This window comes from Taudactylus pleione, unplaced genomic scaffold (genome assembly GCF_031769625.1).
Source record: "Taudactylus pleione unplaced genomic scaffold, aTauple2 ptg000314l, whole genome shotgun sequence".
Taxonomy (NCBI): Eukaryota; Metazoa; Chordata; class Amphibia; order Anura; family Myobatrachidae; genus Taudactylus; species Taudactylus pleione.
Genome location: NW_028284715.1, coordinates 2,789,261 through 2,811,683, shown reverse-complemented (window position 1 = coordinate 2,811,683; position 22,423 = coordinate 2,789,261). Strand labels below are relative to the sequence as shown.

Genomic DNA, 22,423 nt, shown 5'->3' with positions numbered 1-22,423 from the left:
ACTTCAGATATACCAGCTGTTATTATTTCCTATGCATAGCTCTGAGGGTGACACAATGAGGATTGGGATATTACTCTACACATTTCTCTACTACTTCTAATAGATGGGATCTGTGTCACACTGTTAATTTGTACACATGTACACTGGAATAATTATCTTGCTGACATTTACGGCTAGTAATGATGTGATATAAATATAGTGCATTGGATACACTATTCAGTCAGTTATTGTGTGTTAGGGCATACAATCATTGGGAAATTGCTTTATTTTTAAGCATTTTTTTCATGGTTTTGCATATCATCTGATATTGCTATTAAATTGGCTCCTAGGATGGTCCAACGCTGTTACTAAACCTAATCTTCAATTGGAAGGCTTTCAATGCCGATTTATAGTAACATTTAATGTGGGAATACTATACAAATTGACATCCACATATGACTAGATATTTTTTGTGTTATTATTACTATCCAGGTGCACTATGAATGATCAACTTGCTATATACCTCATGTCAGTATTTTTTCTGGTATTTATTTCCTATTTGTAGAGATTATCAGTAAGGATTCTATATAGATTAATTTATTACCCTTCAAACTATTTAGAACAGATGGTACTAATGAATACAGGACAAGAACTCATGTCATTCTTGGTACAACAATTAAAACTTTATTTAAGAATATTTGTTCATGATTAGTCACTCACTCTTCTAACTATCCACTCTATTAACTGATGACTATCTCATTCAAAGTAACTCTCTCATTAAGGGTCCTATGCATTATGTAAGACCCTTGACAGCAGAAGCGAAATAGTGAGTAACATTACGGTTACGCTGTTGTTTCCAAGGGTTACATTGCCACCAGATGATCCCTCACCCCTCATTGATAGCCTCTGCTAAGTGAGGGGAAGCAGAATCACAGGTGGATGTATCTTGATCCTGACCGTCCTGTTACTTTATCTCTTTAGGTAATATATTACACATACTGGTGTGATTTTATTTATACCATTGCAGTATCATATATATTATGTTGCTTCATATGTTCGGCGTTTGTTCTATGTAATTATTTGACATATATGAAAATGTTTTGTATTTGATCACCCTTTGCATTTTATCATTGACCAAGGGGTCTTCTTTAAGAGAGGATGTTTGTCTATATCTATAGACCCCTCACCAATCTTTTGTGAATTCAGTTATTTATATGTTCCATGTTGTATGTCAATTCTCGTCTTTTGTCATAGATATATTAGTGTTAATTAATAAAAGTTATGTTTTAATATATTCATATTCCATAGAGTGCTCACCAAACAGAGTTTCTTTCCTTCTTATTTTCTGCACAGGTAGTTTGTCTGCCCCTGGTTCCTGATTCTGCTACAAGCCTGTGCTCATTATTCCCTGGCAGCACAAATAATTACAGTTTGTTCCTGATTCCTGGTTCTGTTCCGCATCCCAGCACATCCTGAATAGCTGGCTCTGCTCCGCATCCCAGCACAACCTGTATAGCTGGTTCTGCTCCGCATCCCAGCACATCCCAAATAGCTGATTCTGCTCCGCATCCTAGCACATCCTGAATAGCTGGTTCTGGTCCACATCCCTCCACATCCTGAATAGCTGGTTCTGCTCTGCATTCCATTACATCCCGAATAGCTGGTTCTGCTCCGCATCCCATCACAACCTGTATAGCAGGTTCTACTCCGCATCCCAGCACATCCCGAGTAGCTGGTTCTGCTCCACATCCCAACATATCCTGTATAGCTGGTTCTGCTCAGCTTCTCAGCACATATACATATACTATACAGGTATTTCTAGTCTATTCCTTGTTCCTGGTTCCATTTCTGATTATCCGCTACCATCCATTCCGGTGTTCAGTCTGCATTTTGGTTCTACTTCCATCTGAGTGCGTCAGATCTTGGACTACAGCGATAACCCAGTACTAGCCTGGTTAATACCCTGCCAAGACTACCACTCCAGTAATTCCAGATTACAGTTATCAAGTAAGGAGAGTGTTATTTATCTTATCTATAGTACAGTACAATCCAGTATTAAGCCTGGTTCATCTACTGCCACACTCTCCTCTGCTACATGCATCATTCTATCACCAACACTGAGGTCCCTAGCATTCGCTATGTTGAGACCTGGGTTCGATTCCTGGTCAGGGAAGCATACCAGATTCTAACCATACCTCATGCGCGGTGGTCTCTTCAGGCCTGCCAGCTTTACCTACACTCCTCCAGACTCCGATACAGATTTTTCCCTGTTACAAAGGGGAGGTTGTGGAAGACTGTTTCATGTCACAGGACATACACCATGGCAAGACTGAGCACATCAACAAGACACAAGGTAGTAAAACAGCAAGGTCTCTCCCAGGCAAAGACTTCAAAATAGAATGGGGTTTCAAGATGTGCTGTTTAAGCGCTTTCATTTAAGAAGCACAAAGAAACTGGCAACGTTGAGGACCGTAAATGCTGTGGTCGGCCAAGGAAACTACAGTGTTATCAGCTCAGAACTGGCAGAAACCAGTGGGACCCAGGTACACCCATCTACTGTTCGAAGAAGTCTGGCCAGAAGTGGTCTTCATGGGAGAATTGCGGTCAAAAAGCCACAACTTTGACTTGGAAACAAGGCCAAGCGACTCAACTATGCACGAAAGCATAGGAACTGTAGAGCTGAAAAATGGCAGCAGGTGCTCTGGACTGATGAGTCAAATGTGAAATATTTGGCTGTAACAGAAGACAGTTTGATCGCCGACGGGCTGGAGAGCGGTACAATAATGAGTATCTGCCGGCAACAGTGAAGCATGGTGGAGGTTCATTGCAAGTTTGGGGCTGCATTTCAGCAAATAAGAGTTGGTAATTTGTTCAGGATTAATGGTGTCCTTAATGCTGAGAAATACAGCCAGGTACTTATCCATAATGCAATATCATCAAGGAGGCATCTGATTGGCTCCAAATTTATCATGCAGCAATACAATGACCCTAAACATACAGCCAATGTCATTAAGAACTATCTTCAGCGTAAAGAAGAACAAGGAGTACTGGAAGTGATGATATGGCCCCCACAGAGCCCTGATCTCAACATCATCGAGTCTGTCTGGGATTACATGAAGAGACAGAAGGATTTGAGCAAGCAACATCCACAGAAGATCTGTGGTTAGTTCTCCAAGATGTTTGGACCAACTTCCTTGCCTAGTTCCTTCAAAAAAATGTGTGCAAGTGTACTTAGCAGAATTGATGCTGTTTTAAAGGCAAAGGGTGGTCACACCAAATATTGAATTTTCATTCGCTTTGCATTTTAATTGATAAAAATAAACAAATAACATTACTGTTTTTTAGAGCATTCTTACTGCATTTTTTCCACACCTGCCTAAAAATTTTGCACAGTAATTAATATATATATATATATATATGTGTGTGTATATATGTGTGTGTGTGTATATATATATATATATATACACAGTATATATGAATACATTTTTTTATTATTATATATGTCACTGAAAACAAATGTTTCTGCTAATTCAAAATAATCTGAATATATTCTTAGATCCTGGTGCAGAACTGGAAGTAAATCGGGCAAATGTTGTTCCTGGACGGTGTACACAGAAAACTTGCATATACAGATGTGTCCTTGTACATGTATTATTCTTGCATACATTTTCCTGAATTTAGAATATTATTCATATAATACTGTAGCTGCATCCGAAGTCACATATTGTGTTCCGAGCACGTGGTATTTATTAGCAGAGCATAGCAGAGTGCGTCTGGGTACGTGACCTATTGGCAGAGTGACCAGGGAAGGACACCAGGGTCCGTAACTCGATAGATGGTATGATGTAAATATATGTATAACTGCAGACACTACACGGGGAGTACACTGGGCCCTGAGTGTGCAGGATGTCAAGTGACTTGCACAGCGGAGGTGCTGTTGGTGATTAGTCCTCATGTGGTACAGCTTATCCAGGTTTTAGGTTTATTTAACCAAGTAGAGCAGCAAGGTGGCATAGAGACACAGATATGGTAACCGGTATTCCAACAATGCTGGAGCATTTTTTTGGGAAAGTTTAGTTTTTTCTCGGCAGATGCACTTGGAGAAACTGAAGGAGAAGCCACTGCTGCATCATGTGCCACTTGAGGTGACAATTTGCTTACCAACAGCTCTTTGCATCTCTTCAGATCTGTGTCCATTGGGAAGAAAGACACAATGTCTTCATCCCTTCTGGGAAGAAAATCCACTCCCAGCAGCAGGCTCAAGGATTCTCAAGAAATACACAACTTAAGACTTAAACCATGCATTTTAAATCTTGCATTTGCTTTGTTCGGCTTGTCCACATATCTGTGGTTAAGTGGTTAAGTGGAGAGTGGGTACAACAGCATTTTGGAGGCCACTAAGTTTTTTTTTAATGTCCCTGTACAGGTTGGGAAATGCTTTTCTAGAGAAGTGGAATCTTTACAAAGGATTGTTTAACAATCAATTGCTTTTTTTAAAGCACTGCTAGTATTCTTCCTTGTTCCCTTCTGGGATGAAAATCCACTCCCAGCAGCAGCAGAAGCAGCAGGCATAGTGCTCAAGGATTCTTCTGGGGAAAGGACTGATGTGAATGAGTAAAATATTTTTGGTAACTGCCTCTCCTCCCCTCCCCCCCTTATAAATTTGCTTCAGAATCAAAAAATTAAATTAAATTTACTACCAATCAATCCTTCCTATCCCTGCCTTCAACTACATACATACTCCAACTCCCTAAGGTATCTTGAATAATAAATAATTTGTTTCCTGATGTGCCATGTTGGAAGTTGAACTGCCACGTGTTTTTTCCGCCCACTTCTGCCACTTAGCAAATTTCGGGCCTAAACCGGATGAAAACAATATTGTGAGCTGTGAGGTGGTCAAAATTGACTGGAAACAAGTGAAAATTAATGTTATTGAGGTTAATAATACTGTAGGCACAAAAAAACAAACCAAATTATGTGATTTTAGCAGATTTTATAAATTTTTAAAAATACAGATCCAAAACAAAAACACGAAAGGGGGTGGTTTTGGCAAAACCAAATCCAGATCCAAAACACAAGGAGATACAGATCCAAAACCAATATATGGGGGTCGGCGCACATTTTGTAAAAAATAAGTGCCAGGGCTATTCATCAAGTTCCGAAAAAGCATTTTTTTCGGAACTCGTTCGTGTTACTAAACGCCACTTTCAGATGGCATTCAGACCCCGATAATCTTCACAAGCTGCTGTTTGTATGGCAGCCTGTGAAAAAATACCTGCCAACCACAGCACAGGGATCTATTAAGATCCCTCCCTGCTGTGTCTGCACTGTGCAGAGCGGTGCTGCCCAGACTGCCTCCTGCTCCTACTCACTGGCAGAAGGCTCCGGTCCAGTCTCCAGGTGGCGATGGCAGCTGAGAGAGAGGAGGGAGAGAATGCTCCCATGCACGCCCCCACAGTGGCAGGTGGGAGAGAGTGGTGGGGAGAAAGTTTCCGTGCAGGCTCCCAGCGGCGACAGCAAGTTCCTGCGCAATGGAGGCACATGGCAGTGGTAGCGGAGGTTGAGAGGGAGCGGGGGGGGGGGGGAGAGAAAGCTCCCGTGCAAGCTCCTGGTGGCGGCAGGTAAGAGGGAACGGATCTCCCTTCCAGGCTCCCAGCAGTGGCAGATAAGAGAGAGGGAGGGGGAGAGAGGATGCAGCGACAGCGGTGGAAGGTGAGAAAGCAGCATGGGTAGGATAGTGGATACGGAAGACACAACAGCATGGTTGGGGGGCTCCGGCTGCAGGGAAATCCATGGGGCATGGCAGGTGTAGGGGAAAAATATCACTTTTTTGAAAAGCTGACTTCGCAAAAAAAAAAACAGCTTTTCGGAAGTGATACATTTATTACGGAGGAATGATGAATGCCTCAAAAACATCTTTTAATCTTGCAGCGAGTTTAAAACATGTAATGATGAATAGGCCCCTCATTCTATGACTTCCTGCTTCCTCTATTCCCCTCCTCACATCAAGTCACTGCCCCTGTCACATGCAGCCTTGCCCTCACTAACACCTCATCTCCTGATATACTCTGTGCTGTTGTGGGATCTAGCTCCTTCCACTATATAACTTTCAGTCTGTGGCTTCCTGCTGCCTCCATTCTCCTTACATCATGTCACAGACTTACCCCACCCCTCTATTTCAACACTCAGGCCCTGATTCAGAGCCGGACGCTCTGACAGAGCGCTCGCTCTGAATCAGGGTTGTCCCTGCTCCTTTTTGGAGCGGCCTCCTGGCCACTCACATAGCTGTGGGTGACCACCCACAGCTATAGCGAGCGGCCAAAATGATGGTCACAATGGTCAAGACCATCGCGACCATCGGGCTTGCGACGAGACCCTGCGGTAGGGTCTTGCTGTCGCAAGCCCAGGAGTGCTTTTGGCTCTATCAGAGCAATGCATGCAGGAGGCGTCATGCCTCCTGCATGCAATAATGATCCAATCTGTGTCCAGGGACAAAGCATCGGATTATCAGCGTGATCCTTGCCCGGCCATTGCAGAGGAGGGAAAGAGGCCAGGGAATTTCTGTCTGCCGACGGAGATCTTGGCCTCTCCCCTCCCCCCAATGGCAGTGACATGCCTCCACTTTGGAAAATGCAAACTTTTATTATAATGTTGCTTTAGGAAACTGGCGTCAGAGCAGAAATACAGATACTACAGACTAGAGGATGTAAAAATGTGACTAATGATTGCAGCATAACAAAATATTATAATTCTATGTTAGAAAAATATACACATTACACTATATACGTGTTTAATGAAATGTTTAACCACAGTATCGGAGACTAGGTTAAATGGTGATAGAAAAAACGCCTGATATAATGACCATAATCACCGTATGTAAACTGTACATTGTACAATCAATTAAAGCTAAGTTCGCATTCACCATTCTTTCCTTTACTCCATATACATTAATTTCCATCGATCTTAAGCACGTTCCCCCTGAAAAGTAGAGCCGACCAAGCAGTCGATTTGGCAAGCTATACACCAATCGGCTGCCCGATATGTCCCGCTGACATCACAACTGGACGGGCATTAAAATTTACACCACCCAGTTGAGTTGTCAGTGTCGGCGGTCACTGCAACCAGTATTTTACGGGCGGTCAGCGGGTCACTCGTACACACATGGCGGTAAGCAGGTCATATGTACATTGATCACAAAGAGAAGCTTATTGCGTCCAATTCTAAGAATGGTTTATCAGCACGGATCCATTGTTGAGGAATAGTCTTGTGGCTTACTGACGCTAATGGTGCTAAAATCATCAGTAGTTTTTTTTTATCTATCATCGGGACATGGGGCTGATCAGCCAAATATCCAAAGACTGCCCAGTGAGCAGTACCTTTGCATGGGATTTTAAAAATATAAGTGCCATAAGGTGCTTCCAAAATCGTATACAGAGCACACTTGCCTACTTTTGAAAAATCATATCAGGGAGATTATGAAAGCAACACCTATGAGTGTGACGGTAACGTGGGCGTGTACTGCTATATGTGAGAGGCGTGTCATAACATTGATTTACATCCACATGTAAATGAGCCCCAATACAGTTAGTAAGATCTACTTGTTAATGAAAACACACGGATACTTTTCAGAAAATGCATGTAGCCATAGGGATCGTTGTGCCTTATAATCAATGCAGGGAAATGATACTAATGATCCCATTTGAATGTTTTTATCTCTGTATATATAATATATATCAGCTTCATAATGAGGGTGATCGCTAGACTTGTCAGGGAGTCAGGGAGATTGCTACTATTTTAGGGAGTCTCCCTGACAATTAGGGAGAGTTGGCAACTATGATACAGCGTCTTTCCCAAAACAGTGTAAAATAGCTGCCATTTTTGCTTTTTGTAGTATGCTGGGAGGTCCTGTACGGTTGAGCCACTTGCAAATGTACACATTTCTTTCGGAATATAACAATCCCAGCATTTTATCATCAAGATATCGGTTTAGAAAATACAGGTAGAGTCTGCCATATCCAAATATTCCGAAATACCGAATATACCAAAATACGGAATTTTTTTTACTTGACTGGGATAATGAAACCTTTGATTTTTGATGGTTCAATGTACACAAACTTTGTCTAAGGCACAAATTATTAAAAATATTGTATAAAATTACCTACAGGCTGTGTGTATAGAGTGTATATGAAACGTAACAGAATTTTATGTATGTACACAAACTTTGCTTGAGCCACAAAATTATTGCAAATATTGCATAAAATTACCTGCAGGCTGTGTGTATAAGGTGTATATAACACATAAATGCATTCTGTGTGTATATTTGGGTTCCATTTCCAAGATATTTCATTATGATATGCAAATATTCGAAAATACGGAATATTCTGTTATTCAAAATACCCCTGGTCCCAAGCATTTTGGATATCGGAGACTCAACCTGTACTAGAGATATGAGCAGACCCTGTGTTTTGGATTTGGTGTGGGCAAAATCACTCTCAAATGTTTTGGTTTTGGATTTTTTTTTAAATGAAAAAACAGCTAAAATCATGTCATTTGGACCTGTTTACATGCAATCCTCAGCCAGAGATTCGGTTTTTAAATCCGAGTTCCGAATTCACAGCAGACCCGAGCTGGGATTTGGCTCTACTCGGATCTCCCCAAGTGATCAGAGCCAGGACGCGATTCGACGCGGAACTCCAAAGTTCGGGTGTGTTCGGTTTTCAGCAAAACCCAACTGCACATCTCTAAAAACTACCAGTTTGTATTGTTACATAAATTGGTTATGGAGGCAATATCACAGAGATCATGTATTTATGTAAAGACTACAACTACGCTAAGAATACATATATGTGCACATGTAAGCCAAACAGTAATTAAACAAATATCATTCTGTTCACAATTTATCCAAGAAAAATCTTTTAAAAACAAATCAGATTTTATAATTTGTAGAGAAACATTTTGCACAAAGTTATTTATGTTTCGAGTAAATTATTCTTTGAAGGCTCCAGCACCAAGATGTATTTATCTGTCTGTTACGGCCTAAATAAACAAGCTCGGCTCATTATCCTGCGCACTGGATAAATAAACTCTTAGGGAAGGAATCAGAACCACATTTATTAGCATTACAAGCCCCCTAATTATCCTCTCATAGATGGTGACAAAACATAGTTATCACAGGGTCAAAATTAACATCTCAGTGCAGGAGAAATAAACACCTTTAGGAAATCTGAAAATTAACTATTTCACTGGTAGCAGTGAGTGAAGCGGAAATATTGAGCGGGGTAATAAGTTGGGTTAATTACCGGCTTTTTAAAGTTAATACTAGTACTCCAGTTATTTGCATTTATTAACTGTGACAATATATTACGTTATTGCAAATGCCAAACCGCCAGAAGGCAAAAAGATTTATTACGCAGCAAATTCCCTTTGACGGGAGAAATTTTAAAGACAATTCAAATTAAAATATTTTAATGAACATTCTAAGTATATAGAGGAAACTTTGTTGCAGTGCAGAAAACCGTTATGATGGCTTTAGTCTGGAACCTATTACTTTGGGGTAGAAATCTGCAGACTGCAGGGCACACAGGTTTAAGAATGGGGGAATAGTTAAACTGATGCAATTTTAGCTGCAGAGGGGCAAATATCTGCTTTTTTGTTAGAGCTGTTAAAACTATTTTGCTAACCGTGCAAATCATGGCACCTGATTGGATGTTAATGCTTGTGGTGTTCACCAGCCAATCAGATGCAGCAGACTGCTATTTCACAGGGGTAGGGGTCGGCGGAATACTGGTTGCTGTAGAGGCGCCAAGGGAGGAGAAAATCCTTGTCTGGGTCGGGGCTGGCACCGTTTGTGGAATTGTAATTTATATGGATCAGTTTGCTAATTATAACTTATTACACTTTAAAAAACTTTTCTACCTTTAGATGACTTTTTAAAATATTAATTAGCAAATGCCATTCTGCACATTTTACTACTCTTTTAAATAATATATATATATTTCTGGCTTATTTCTGTGCTCTCAGCATGTGTTTTTTATCATCAGGCTGAACTGTTTTCATCGTCCTTAGATACAAAATAGCTCTGCTGGGTTCTACATTGGATGTAGTTGTTTGTTTTTATTCTCAGGCAATGGAAATAAACATCTCTGCCTGATGTAAGTAATAGGACTGGACAAACATCAGGGGTGTCCTTGTTTTATGTTTACAAAATAAGGGACCCCCACGTGTCGTTAGGTGATGGGGTCCATCGCGTGCAAAGCTACAAAAATTTCCAGCAAATATTAGCTGCTCTCAGCTTAAAATGAATTCATCTGCAGTGAGGGTGTCACTTTACTGACCCTAATAAACTACGATTACTAATGGTGTGATATGAAGCTGCTGGATTCTTGGCACGCTTGTGGCAGTCGCTGCTCCAGCAAAGCAGTGAACTCTGGTAATTAATTTTATTTCATGTAATAAAGTCACAGCAGCTCACAGTTTGCATCTTTAAAGTTGGTGACTTCAGGATTGTCTGCTGCAGGTCACCAGTAACAACTATCCCCCTGTTTAATAAGCAAGAACAGCCGGCTGAGATGCTGTATCAGGCTTGGATCACTCAATAATGGGACAGCACTTAAAAGAAAAAAAAAGCTGCTGTTTTATCAACGTCTACATCATATTCACATGTTATATGGAGAAAAAATAAACTTAGCGATAAGTGTTCTGTAGCAGGGGAGTCTAGTATTTATTTATTCACAGGCTTGTGTATGTGCTCCTGCAAAATGTACACAATGCTTTATTTTCTGTGCTTTTCAGCCATTCCATTATATCAGCAGGCAGAGTTGTTTGTGTTCTGGCCATGACACAAAAGTGTTCTCATTTGAACTACAGAGCAACTTTGTCTCGTGTCCTGTGGTAATGGAAAGTAACCACTCATCCGATTTAATATGCCGGCAGACGGGATCCCGGGTGTTGGTATACCAATGCCGGAATCCCGACGCCCGGCATAATGCTGACGACGATATCCAGAAGAGGGTCGGCATCCTGACCCCCATCATCCCGAAGGTACGAAGACAGGTAAGTATGATACTTAGCCCGGGGATGGGGGAGTTAGGTTTAGGCACCCCTGGGGGGAGATTAGGGTTAGGCACCACCCAGGAAGGGCTAGGGTTAGGCTACGTGGAGGGGTGGTTAGGGTTACGCACCATTGGGGGGAGGTTAGGGTTAGGCACCCCCTGGGGAGGGTTAGGTTTAGGGTACGGGAGGGGGGGTTTAGGGTAAGGTACCACCGGGGGGGAGGTTAGGGTTAGGCACCACCAAGGGAGGGTTAGGTAGAGGGGGAGGGTTAGGGTACTTACTGCCCCTGGCGGGATCCTAGACGATCGGGCTTCCGGCGTCGGTGTTTGACCCGGCAGCTATTTAGCCGCCTGGAAATCATACTGAACCTGAGCATATAAAGACATGGCTAAAAAGCAGACATGGAAAGCGATAGCGAATAGTTTAGTAAGAATTTTAGGGGGTCTTGAACAAGCCATTAAAAAGTGTAAAACCTCTCTAATGGTTTAAGTCAGTGAATATGGCTTTGTGGTGGATTGTCTAACAGATATGGCAGCAGGTACTGAACACCTTTTCAACTTGACCATTTCAGTAAAAAGTGCTGAAAACAAAGTAAAGAGCAGACTTCAGCCTTCACTACAACATACAATATGAACATATCAGGGTAAATATACTAAGCGTTGGTCTTGCTGACGTTTTGAAACCCATGCACATTGTCAGGAATTTGAATCACCAAGCTACTGTATTTACTATTCAGCGGTTTTGTAAGCCACCATCGATGTTCATCTGTTTTGCATCGGTTTTGAGGGGGTATTTAAAAGGGGATTTAATTTTTGACCAATCCGGCATAAAACCACCATATAATTGACATAAAACCGATTTTAAGCCGATGCACCTATCTGGCCAATCAGAAGCAGGGGAATAATAATGTACTTATAATTAAGGCAATTATTATGTATTGAAAAATGTGTCAGAATATATTACATTGATTATTCTCTTATGAAGAAAATATTACTTTATTAATATATTTGTGGATAAATAATTGTTTAATTTTACTAAGAGAACAATATTAGGTTTTAATTCTATTAATGGGGAAACATGAAATGATTGTTAATTGGTGATTAAAAATTTATTTTATAGTAATAATGGGGGAAACAGATTTTTTTATTATATGGCTATATAAATGGTACCCACATCATAAAATAATTAATGCACTCCATCGTTATAAACATTTTTAAACACCAATTAATAATTATTTTATATTATAAATAATATTGCTCTCATAATAAAACGAAACAATAATTTTCCACTAGTATATTAAAATAATATAATAAAATAGTATTTCCCTCATGAGAGAATTATCAGTGTTGCACTCTCTGACTCCTTTGTCAATATATAATAATTGCCTTCATTAGAAACGTATGGTGATTACTCTCCACCGATTGGCTAGCCAGCATGAATAACATCCTTTTTAAGTTATCTTTCCTGTCACAACCAGCGTTTTTATTTTTGTCGGTTTCTAAAGCCGATGCTTAGTGAATACGGGGGTTTCTATACTTGTAATGTTAAAAATATTGATGATAGGCAGATGTTCTATTCTATTTTAAAGTGTAGTGTCTCAGCGGTTTCCTGACGCTTTGGGCTTTAGTAAATCCACGTATTGCAAAACCGACGGAAATACCAAACCTGACGATTTGTAAATATACTCCACAGTATTGGTTGAAGGTTTAGTTTCTCTTCAATTTTAAAATACAATATTTTTATGTTTTGGATCAATTGGACAATATAGGCTGAAGTTTATCCTTATTCTACTTATATATCCTTGTTATTGGTTGTCATTACCAGAGTTTTAGATGTTTTACATCATCCAGCTGTAGGGAATGAAAGCAATTTCATATACATATAAATATCCCCTCTTTCTAATAATAATACTATAGTTTCTGTATTTGCCACTGACATAGAGCTTTGATATCTATCCTGCACCTTCTGTGCTGGACTGACACAGCGGCTCTAAGGCTTTCCAATAAACACTGTGTTGGACATTTATCAATCCTTGGCTAAAGATAAACCAACCAATCAGCTTCTGTTATTTTTCTACCACAGCCTGTAAAGTGATAGTTAGAAGCTGATTGGTTGGTACATTATCTCTCTCCACTTTATCTCTGTTCTATCCAATATTTGATCAATCTCCCTTTGCATCATGTGTGGCATCGCCATAGTTAATAGAGGAAAAGTCGACTTTATATAAGAGCAAATGTTTAGGGTTTCTAGACAAGCACCCCCACCACAGTATTATTCCTGGAAAAGAAAGAGGTTTAGTAAAACTTAAATTAAAAACTTAATGAATAAACTCTTTAGCTATTTGATACCAAGAGCATCACCTGTGCCCCGATCACATCCAATCCTCTGCATTGTCTTTCATCCTGGAAACCACTCGTATCTAAAGAGTTTGCAAACCTCTGCAAATCGACTACAAGTAATTTAATGATTCCACAAATGAAACCCTAAATATATATTTATTTGACGGCGTAACCACAAACCATGAAAGGGGTTAGAATTCTAGAAGTATTTAAGGTGGATTATAAACTTCTACCACAAGTTCTCCATAATTAACTTCTACACAGTACTAAAGCTGTCAGCATAAAATAGTCACTCCATAATCCAAGTTTATTTGTTCTTAGGAAGTTTGTATAACTTTACTTTATGGGAAGGTTCACAGTAGGGTAGAAACATGATGGAATTTTAAGCATCCAAAGAGAGGCATTTATGACATTTACCAAAATATATTATTTTACAGAAATGACCGGTCCCATTTTTCGGACGTATCTGTCAATGATACAGAATCTGACAAGCTGAGAGCAGACACCTTTGGTTGATTTCTTTGAAGCGTAACATGATCAAATATAGAGTGATTAACATGCATAATAAAAACAATATATATATAAAATGATCTGCATAAAATATGACGTCAGTATTCTTTAAAAACTACCCACCGCTGCTACAAAGTGATGTGTAAAGCTGCTTAAATGTGAACATTTTGTATTTATTGGCAAAGTGATGAGGTGCTACAGTAAGTTGGTGTCAAATATAAACAAAATTCCGCCATAAAGACAATTTTTAGTGAAAATACAGAAATGAATGATAGAAATGTTACTGTGCCTTACTGAAGAATAGACGCACAATCTACAAATCTTTCAGAACCCCCTCCGTCTCTTTCTTCCAGATTAAATTTTAAAAAGTGACACAGCGGGGAGGGCTTCTGATCTAAATGCGAAATCCCCTGGGAATCCTGAGTGGAAACATACCACTGACACTGGGACAACAGTGAAAGCTGAGCATGTAACTGTCTTTATAGGGAATAAGCCACACAGTGCATCCATGCATTAGGAAAGTCAAACTTACTTGCAGTGCGAGAAGCAAAATTGCAGATTTCATTGTCGTAAAGTCCCAAATGGCGCAGGGTGAGGATGTGCTGATCCGCTCCCCAGGTTGCACCAGAATAATAAATCACACACCCCCAGATTCTACTTTTTGGCTGCGGTACAGTCACTTGGAGCTGTTCCCTCTACCCAGGCGGATCACAAACTCACACAGGTTCTCTCTCCATGTAGAGTAAGGGAGGGGCTCGGAAGTGAACTAACACAGGCACATGCTGCTGTGAAGACACAGTACTGTGTACAGATTTCTGTGCAACATAGGAGCGTAGTAACAGGAACATTGTTAAAGACACTTCAGAGAATTATAATACAAGCTGCATGCATCTACATTCAAATTAAAATATAATAAGAGATCTAAGAACAGGTAAATTCAGAGAGGGTTATTAATGTGCCAGATTGTATTACATCCACAGCAAAGAAACTTATATTAATGTGAAAGTGACAATCACCCAAAAACATGATTTAATAGTGAGTTCAGAGTACAGTATACGATGCGGATTCAAAGTCTAGACCCGGGGCTATTTTGAGCTTTAGGGCAGCACGGTGGTGCAGTGTGATCAGCATTACTGCCTCACAGCATGGAGGTCATGGGTTTGATTCCCAACAGGCCATATATGTGCAGAGTTTGTATGTTCTCCCCAGATCTGCGTAGGTTTCCTGACTGTTCTCCACTTTCCTCCCACAATCCAAGTGCATACTGGAAGGTTATTTGGCAACTCACAAAGAAAGTGGGTATGTGTGTACATAAGGTAGGGAATATAAATGTAAGCTCAGCTGGGGCAGGGACTGATGTGAATGACTGAAATATTCTCTGTAAAGCGCTGCGGACTATGGCCCTGATATAGAGCCGGACACTCTGACAGAGCGCTCGCTCTGAATCAGGGCCGTCCTTCCTAATATTGGAGCCAAAATACAATGTTGTAGATGCAACCTGCGCCCTCCAGACTGCAGCTCAGTCACACACCCAGAGTGCACCACAACTCCAAACCTTGAAATAAAAACAAAACGGGTGGTTCAATAAGCGCTGTCTTCCAAGACCATACGAAAGTCCTTCTTGATTGGGACTGTCACTCAAAGATAAAAATAAAATACACAGCGAATTATGCTAATCTTGTTAAGTATTTCTGTTGATATGGAGTCTTGATTCCACGACTCACCTCCTTAATAAACAATGCGTTCCTATCAAGGTGTCTTTATATTCAGAATTTTCTCATACACTATATAGAGATTTTTTCATGCATCCCCGCCAGGAACCCTTAGATATACCAACTCACCTGAAATCAGGCATCGATGTCCACATAAAGGTATCTTTATGGAATTTATTAAGACAAAACCATGTAAATGGTACATACGTAAAACACAGACTCCACTAGAACTGAGTGGAAAGTAAAATGACAAGAATAAAAAATGGAAGAAATACCAATAGTCTCAGTAAAAGCAAACACCAGCTTTTACTTAGACTATTGGTATTTCTTCCATTTTTTATTCTTGTCTAATATTGGAGCGGCCTCCTGGCCGCTCGCATAGCTGTGGGTGACCACCCACAGCTTATGCGAGCGGCCAAAAAGATGGTCGCGATGGTCAAGACCATCGCGACCATCGGGCTTGCGACGAGACCCTTGCGGTAGGGTCTCGTGGCTGCAAGCCCTGGAGTGCTTTTGGCTCTATCAGAGCCAAAAGCACTCCCACTGACATCACTTGTGATGTCAGTGGGGCCGGCCCCAGACGGTAGGCGTTCCCATGGGAACGCCTCCGTCTGGGTAGCAACACCCCCGGCACGCCCACCAAAGGTGGCGTGCTGTCACTCACCATCAACAGCACGCCCCCTTTGGTGCGAGACCCATAGCGACGGCTTGGCCGTTGCTATTCGGGTCTCGCGCATGCGCACGACGGAGCCCCCTCCATCGTGCGCATGCGCACTGGGCTAACATCGACCCGCTTGCGAGCGCTCAGCGCTCGCGAGCGGGTCTGAATTAGGCCCAATGTGTGCGCAATATAAGTAACTGTTGCTAGGGACTTCTAATACGTCAAGAGAACTGACCAATCAGTGCTGTAGATGTATAACAGGTAATTGTGGGGCTCCATGTCAGACGTACAGCAGTTTCAGTTTGGTTCATGTGAACAAAAAATACATATGTTGTGTAGGGGTGAGCGGGTTCGGATTTCTGAAATCCGAACCCCCCCGAGCCCCCCCGATCCGAGTCCGATCCGAGTCAGGCTCGACTTTTCCCGCCTGACTCGGATTCTGAAATCGAGGCAAAACGTCATCTTCCCGCCTTCCGAGTCTCGCGGGTTTTGGATCCTATATAAGGTACCCACGTCGGCGCCATTTTCTCACTCGGCTGTGGACAGTGAAGAGGGAGGGTGGGAGTTAGGGCTGTGTAGTGTAGTGTAGTGTAGTGCTGCTGTTGTCCACTACTTCAAAGTCCATAGGGGCTGGCTGTGTTGTGCTGTGCTGCTGTTGTTAATAGGGGCTGTGTCCACTACTTCAAAGTCCATAGGGGCTGGCTGGACTGTGTTGTGCAGTCAGTTCTCCATAGGGGCTGTGTCCACTCCAAAGTCCTGTGCAGTGTCCCAGTCCTAAAGAGGTGCTGTAGTGTTGTCCAGGGGGTGCTCTGTCCATCAGGGGTGCTCCCCCCAAGTGCTAAAAAAATAATATATTTTCTGTGTTTGTGAATTGTGTGCGCAGTAGCCGCACGTGCATCAACAAAGTAGTGCCAAGCGTGCGCCTGTGTCATAAGTAAAGGGCCGGCTGGCTTGACCGTTAAAGGGTGCTGTAACCCCCGAAAGTACACTCCAGTCCAAACCAAAAAAAAAATTATTTTCTGTGTTTGTGAATTGTGTGCGCAGTAGCCGCACGTGCATCAACAAAGTAGTGCCAAGCGTGCGCCTGTGTCATAAGTAAAGGGCCGGCTGGCTTGACCGTTAAGGGTGCTGTAACCCCCGAAAGTACACTCCAGTCCAAACCAAAAAAAAAATTATTTTCTGTGTTTGTGAATTGTGTGCGCAGTAGCCGCACGTGCATCAACAAAGTAGTGCCAAGCGTGCGCCTGTGTCATAAGTAAAGGGCCGGCTGGCTTGACCGTTAAGGGTGCTGTAACCCCCGAAAGTACACTCCAGTCCAAACCAAAAAATAAATTATTTTCTGAGTTTGTGAATTGTGTGCGCAGTAGCCGCACGTGCATCAACAAAGTAGTGCCAAGCGTGCGCCTGTGTCATAAGTAAAGGGCCGGCTGGCTTGACCGTTAAAGGGTGCTGTAACCCCCAAAGTACACTCCAGTCCAAACCAAAAAAAAAATTATTTTCTGTGTTTGTGAATTGTGTGCGCAGTAGCCGCATGTGCATCAACAAAGTAGTGCCAAGCGTGCGCCTGTGTCATAAGTAAAGGGCCAGCTGGCTTGACCGTTAAAGGGTGCTGTAACCCCCAAAGTACACTCCAGTCCAAACCAAAAAAAAATGTATTTTCTGTGTTTGTGAATTGTGTGCGCAGTAGCCGCACGTGCATCAACAAAGTAGTGCCAAGCGTGCGCCTGTGTCATAAGTAAAGGGCCGGCTGGCTTGACCGTTAAGGGTGCTGTAACCCCCGAAAGTACACTCCAGTCCAAACAAAAAAAAAAATTATTTTCTGTGTTTGTGAATTGTGTGCGCAGTAGCCGCACGTGCATCAACAAAGTAGTGCCAAGCGTGCGCCTGTGTCATAAGTAAAGGGCCGGCTGGCTTGACCGTTAAAGGGTGCTATAACCCCCAAAGTACACTCCAGTCCAAACCAAAAAAAAAATTATTTTCTGTGTTTGTGAATTGTGTGCGCAGTAGCCGCATGTGCATCAACAAAGTAGTGCCAAGCGTGCGCCTGTGTCATAAGTAAAGGGCCAGCTGGCTTGACTGTTAAAGGGTGCTGTAACCCCCAAAGTACACTCCAGTCCAAACCAAAAAAAAAATTATTTTCTGTGTTTGTGAATTGTGTGCGCAGTAGCCGCACGTGCATCAACAAAGTAGTGCCAAGCGTGCGCCTGTGTCATAAGTAAAGGGCCGGCTGGCTTGACCTTTAAAGGGTGCTGTAACCCCCGAAAGTACACTCCAGTCCAAACCAAAAAAAAAATTATTTTCTGTGTTTGTGAATTGTGTGCGCAGTAGCCGCACGTGCATCAACAAAGTAGTGCCAAGCGTGCGCCTGTGTCATAAGTAAAGGGCCGGCTGGCTTGACCGTTAAAGGGTTCTGTAACCCCCAAAGTACACTCCAAACCAAAAAAATATATATTTTCTGTGTTTGTGACTTGTGTGCACTGTGGCTGCACGTGCATCAACAAAGGAGCAGCGCCAAGCGTGCGCCTGTGTCCCATAAGTAAAGAGCCGGCTGGCTCATTTCTTAAAGGGTGGTGTAACCCACAAAGTGCACTACTCTCCAGCAAAAATAAAAAAATATTTTCTGTATTTGTGTGCGCTTTAGCCGCACGTATATATATCAATATAACATAAATGGAGGACCAAACTTTCTCTGATAAAAATAAAATAGGGAAAGATCAAGAACCACTTCCTACTAGTGCTGTTGCTGCTGCTGGGAGTTGTTCATCATCCCAGAGAGGAAGTAGGAACATCACTACTTTTACTAAACAACTGACCCTCCAACAGTCCCTAGCGATGAGGATGAAGTACGACAGCAGTCATCCTGAAGCAAAACGTATAACTGAGGCCTTGACTGCTATGTTGGTGTTAGACGTGCGTCCGGTATCCGACATTAGTGCAGTGGGATTTAGACAATTGATGGAGGTAGTGTGTCCTCGGTTCCAAATCCCGTCTAGATTCCACCTGCATCCTCAAAGCAGCAGCGACAAGCGTGCGTCTGTCTGTTAAAGGGTGGTGACACCCTCAAAGTGTGCTACACAAACAATTAAAATATTGTTCTTTTTTTTTCTGTCTTTGTGAAATGTGTGGGCTGTAGCCGCACCTGCATCCTTAAAGCAGCAGCGACAAGCGTGCGTCTGTCTGTTAAAGGGTGGTGACACCCTCAAAGTGTGCTACACAAACAATTAAAATATTGTTCTTTTTTTTTCTGTCTTTGTGAATTGTGTGGGCTGTAGCCGCACTTGCATCCTCAAAGCAGCAGCGACAAGCGTGCGTCTGTCTGTTAAAGGGTGTTGTAACTCTCAAAGTGCTCCAAAAAATAAAAAAATTTTTTTTAATGTGTTTGTGACTTGTGTGCGATGTAGCCACACTTGCATCCTCAAAGCAGCAGCGACAAGCGTGCGTCTGTCTGTTAAAGGGTGGTGACACCCTCAAAGTGTGCTACACAAACAATAAAAATATTCTTCTTCTTTTTTCTGTCTTTGTGAATTGTGTGGGCTGTAGCCGCACCTGCATCCTTAAAGCAGCAGCGACAAGCGTGCGTCTGTCTGTTAAAGGGTGGTGTAACTCACGAAGTGCTCCAAAAAATAAAAAACTATTTTTTTAATGTGTTTGTGACTTGTGTGCGATGTAGCCGCACTTGCATCCTCAAAGCAGCAGCGACAAGCGTGCGTCTGTCTGTTAAAGGGTGGTGACACCCTCAAAGTGTGCTACACAAACAATAAAAATATTCTTCTTTTTTCTGTCTTTGTGAATTGTGTGGGCTGTAGCCGCACCTGCATCCTTAAAGCAGCAGCGACAAGCGTGCGTCTGTCTGTTAAAGGGTGGTGACACCCTCAAAGTGTGCTACACAAAGAATAAAAATATTCTTCTTCTTTTTTCTGTCTTTGTGAATTGTGTGGGCTGTAGCCGCACTTGCATCCTCAAAGCAGCAGTGACAAGCGTGCGTCTGTCTGTTAGAGGGTGGTGTAACCCTCAAAGTGTGCTCCACAAACAATAAAAATATTCTTTTTTTTTTTCTATCTTTGTGAATTGTGTGGGCTGTAGCCGCACTTGAATCCTCAAAGCAGCAGCGACAAGCGTGCGTCTGTCTGTTAAAGGATTACATCGGTGACAGCATCCAAGTAGGCATGTCAGACAGTCCGTACCTGTACTGGCAGGAAAAAGAAGCAATTTGGAGGTCCCTGTACAAACTGGCTCTATTTTACCTGAGTTGCCCCCCCTCCAGTGTGTACTCCGAAAGAGTGTTTAGTGCAGCCGGGAACTTTGTTAGCGAAAGGCGTAGGAGGTTGCTTCCACAAAATGTGGAGAAGATGATGTTCATAAAATGAATGATCAACTCTTCCAGGGAGACCAGCCTCCAGAACGTACAGAGGGACCTGTGGTTCCAGCAGGGACGAATTAATACTCTGTGAGGATGAGGATGTACATAACACTGAAGAGGGTGAGGAATCTGTGGATGAGGAGGATGAGGACGACTTGTTGCCTCCGTAGAGCCAGTTTGTGCAGGGACAGATTAATTGCCAGCTTGTTTTGTGGGGGCCCAAACGAACCAATCATTTCAGCCACAGTTGTGTGGCAGACCCTGGCGCTGAAATGATTGGTTTGTTAAAGTGTGCATGTCCTGTTTATACAACATAAGGGTGGGTGGGAGGGCCCAAGGACAATTCCATCTTGCACCTCTTTTTTTTCTTTGCATTATGTACAGTTTGGGGCCTAGTTTTTCAATGCCATCCTGTCTGCCACTGCAGTTTCACGCCTAGATGGGTCACGTGTTTGTGCCGCCCACTCGTGTCGCTTAGCATAGTCATCCAGCTACCTCGGTGCAACCTTTTGGACATAAAAACACTATTGTGAGGTGTGAGGTATTCAGAATAGACTGGAAATGAGTGGAAATTAAGGTTATTGAGGTTAATAATAGCATAGGAGCAGAAAAACCTACAAATTCTGTGATTTTAGCTGTTTTTATGCTTTTTTTCAAAAAAATACAGATCCAAAACACAAAACCCAGAACCCAAAACACGGAAGGGTGGTTTTGGCAAAACCAATCCAGATCCAAAACACGAAGAAAGATCCAGATCCAAAACCAAAACACAAAACACGAAAAGTGGCCGGTGCACACCCCTAATGTTGTGCTGCCGGGATTCGAACTCCCGGCCATGCGGCAGCCGGGATATCATACCGTTTCCCGTTGTATACGTCAGACTCAGTATGTAGAATTTTTGAATTTCCTTGCATCCGGAGAATGGTAGGTGGGCAGGGATAGCCAAGCGTAAGCTCAGTACAGTAAGGGGATGTTCAAGTAATTTCATAGGGGCATATTTATCACAATATGCAGGTACAATATGATAAATACTTGCAGTAGAAATTCGCAACGTGAAAATAATACTTTCACCTGGATTTACTAAAACCCTCTTGCCAAAAGACATCCTGGAGAAGTGCTGGAAGCAGTGTGATAGCGTAAAGCTGCATTTGTGGACGAATAGTACATCCGTGCGATATTTAATATTAGCGTGTACCCCCCAAAAACTGGTGTTTTTGGGGAATTTCCCTCAAATATTTAATGATAAATAGGCCCCATAATGTGACACATCCACAGATAGCCTTTTGATAAGCATAGATCTTGCAGGTTCTGTAGGGCTGGTGCGGCTGGCAATACACAATGATAATATTCACTATCTAGCATGGCCTATATAAATGTTTACTATTAATATACTATTTTTTGTAATAATATGGCCTTCCCAAAATCTAGTAATGCATTTGATGTATTCAAATGTTTCCACAATCTCTCCTCAGTGACTCTCGTGTAAAGCTAGGCACGTCCAGTCTGACAATTAACCATTTGTTCCCAAACACCGGAAAACTGACAATAATGGGGAATGGGGGTTCAGACAAATTGGTTAAATCAAATGGATTTAACCAATTTGTCTCAACGACCATTTTTATCTGTTTTTTAGAGGCCTTTCTCTGACTTGTTTCTACTTTAATAATGTGATTTTGGACATGGGGCCCACAGAACTGTGTAGATACACAGCATTTGAGGTGAGGTCTGACCTACAGTACATAGTAGTTCTATAACTACCTCCTTCTTCCCAGGGCCGTAGAGAGCTGTGCTGGGCCCTGGTATGTCTGGG

The 22,423-nt window shown here is 42.2% G+C and overlaps 1 protein-coding gene across 1 annotated transcript in view; it reads right to left on the bottom strand.

Moving 5' to 3' along the window:
• CRHR2 (corticotropin releasing hormone receptor 2) overlaps window positions 1-14,484 on the bottom strand; it is a 435,919-nt gene extending 421,435 nt beyond the window's left edge. The window contains exon 1 of the mRNA XM_088442584.1: window positions 14,413-14,484. Within this exon, the coding sequence (XP_088298710.1) occupies window positions 14,413-14,445 (33 nt within the window). The 5' untranslated portion in view covers window positions 14,446-14,484. The remainder of the gene's footprint in view (window positions 1-14,412) is intronic.
• Between the last annotated feature and the right edge of the window lie 7,939 nt (window positions 14,485-22,423).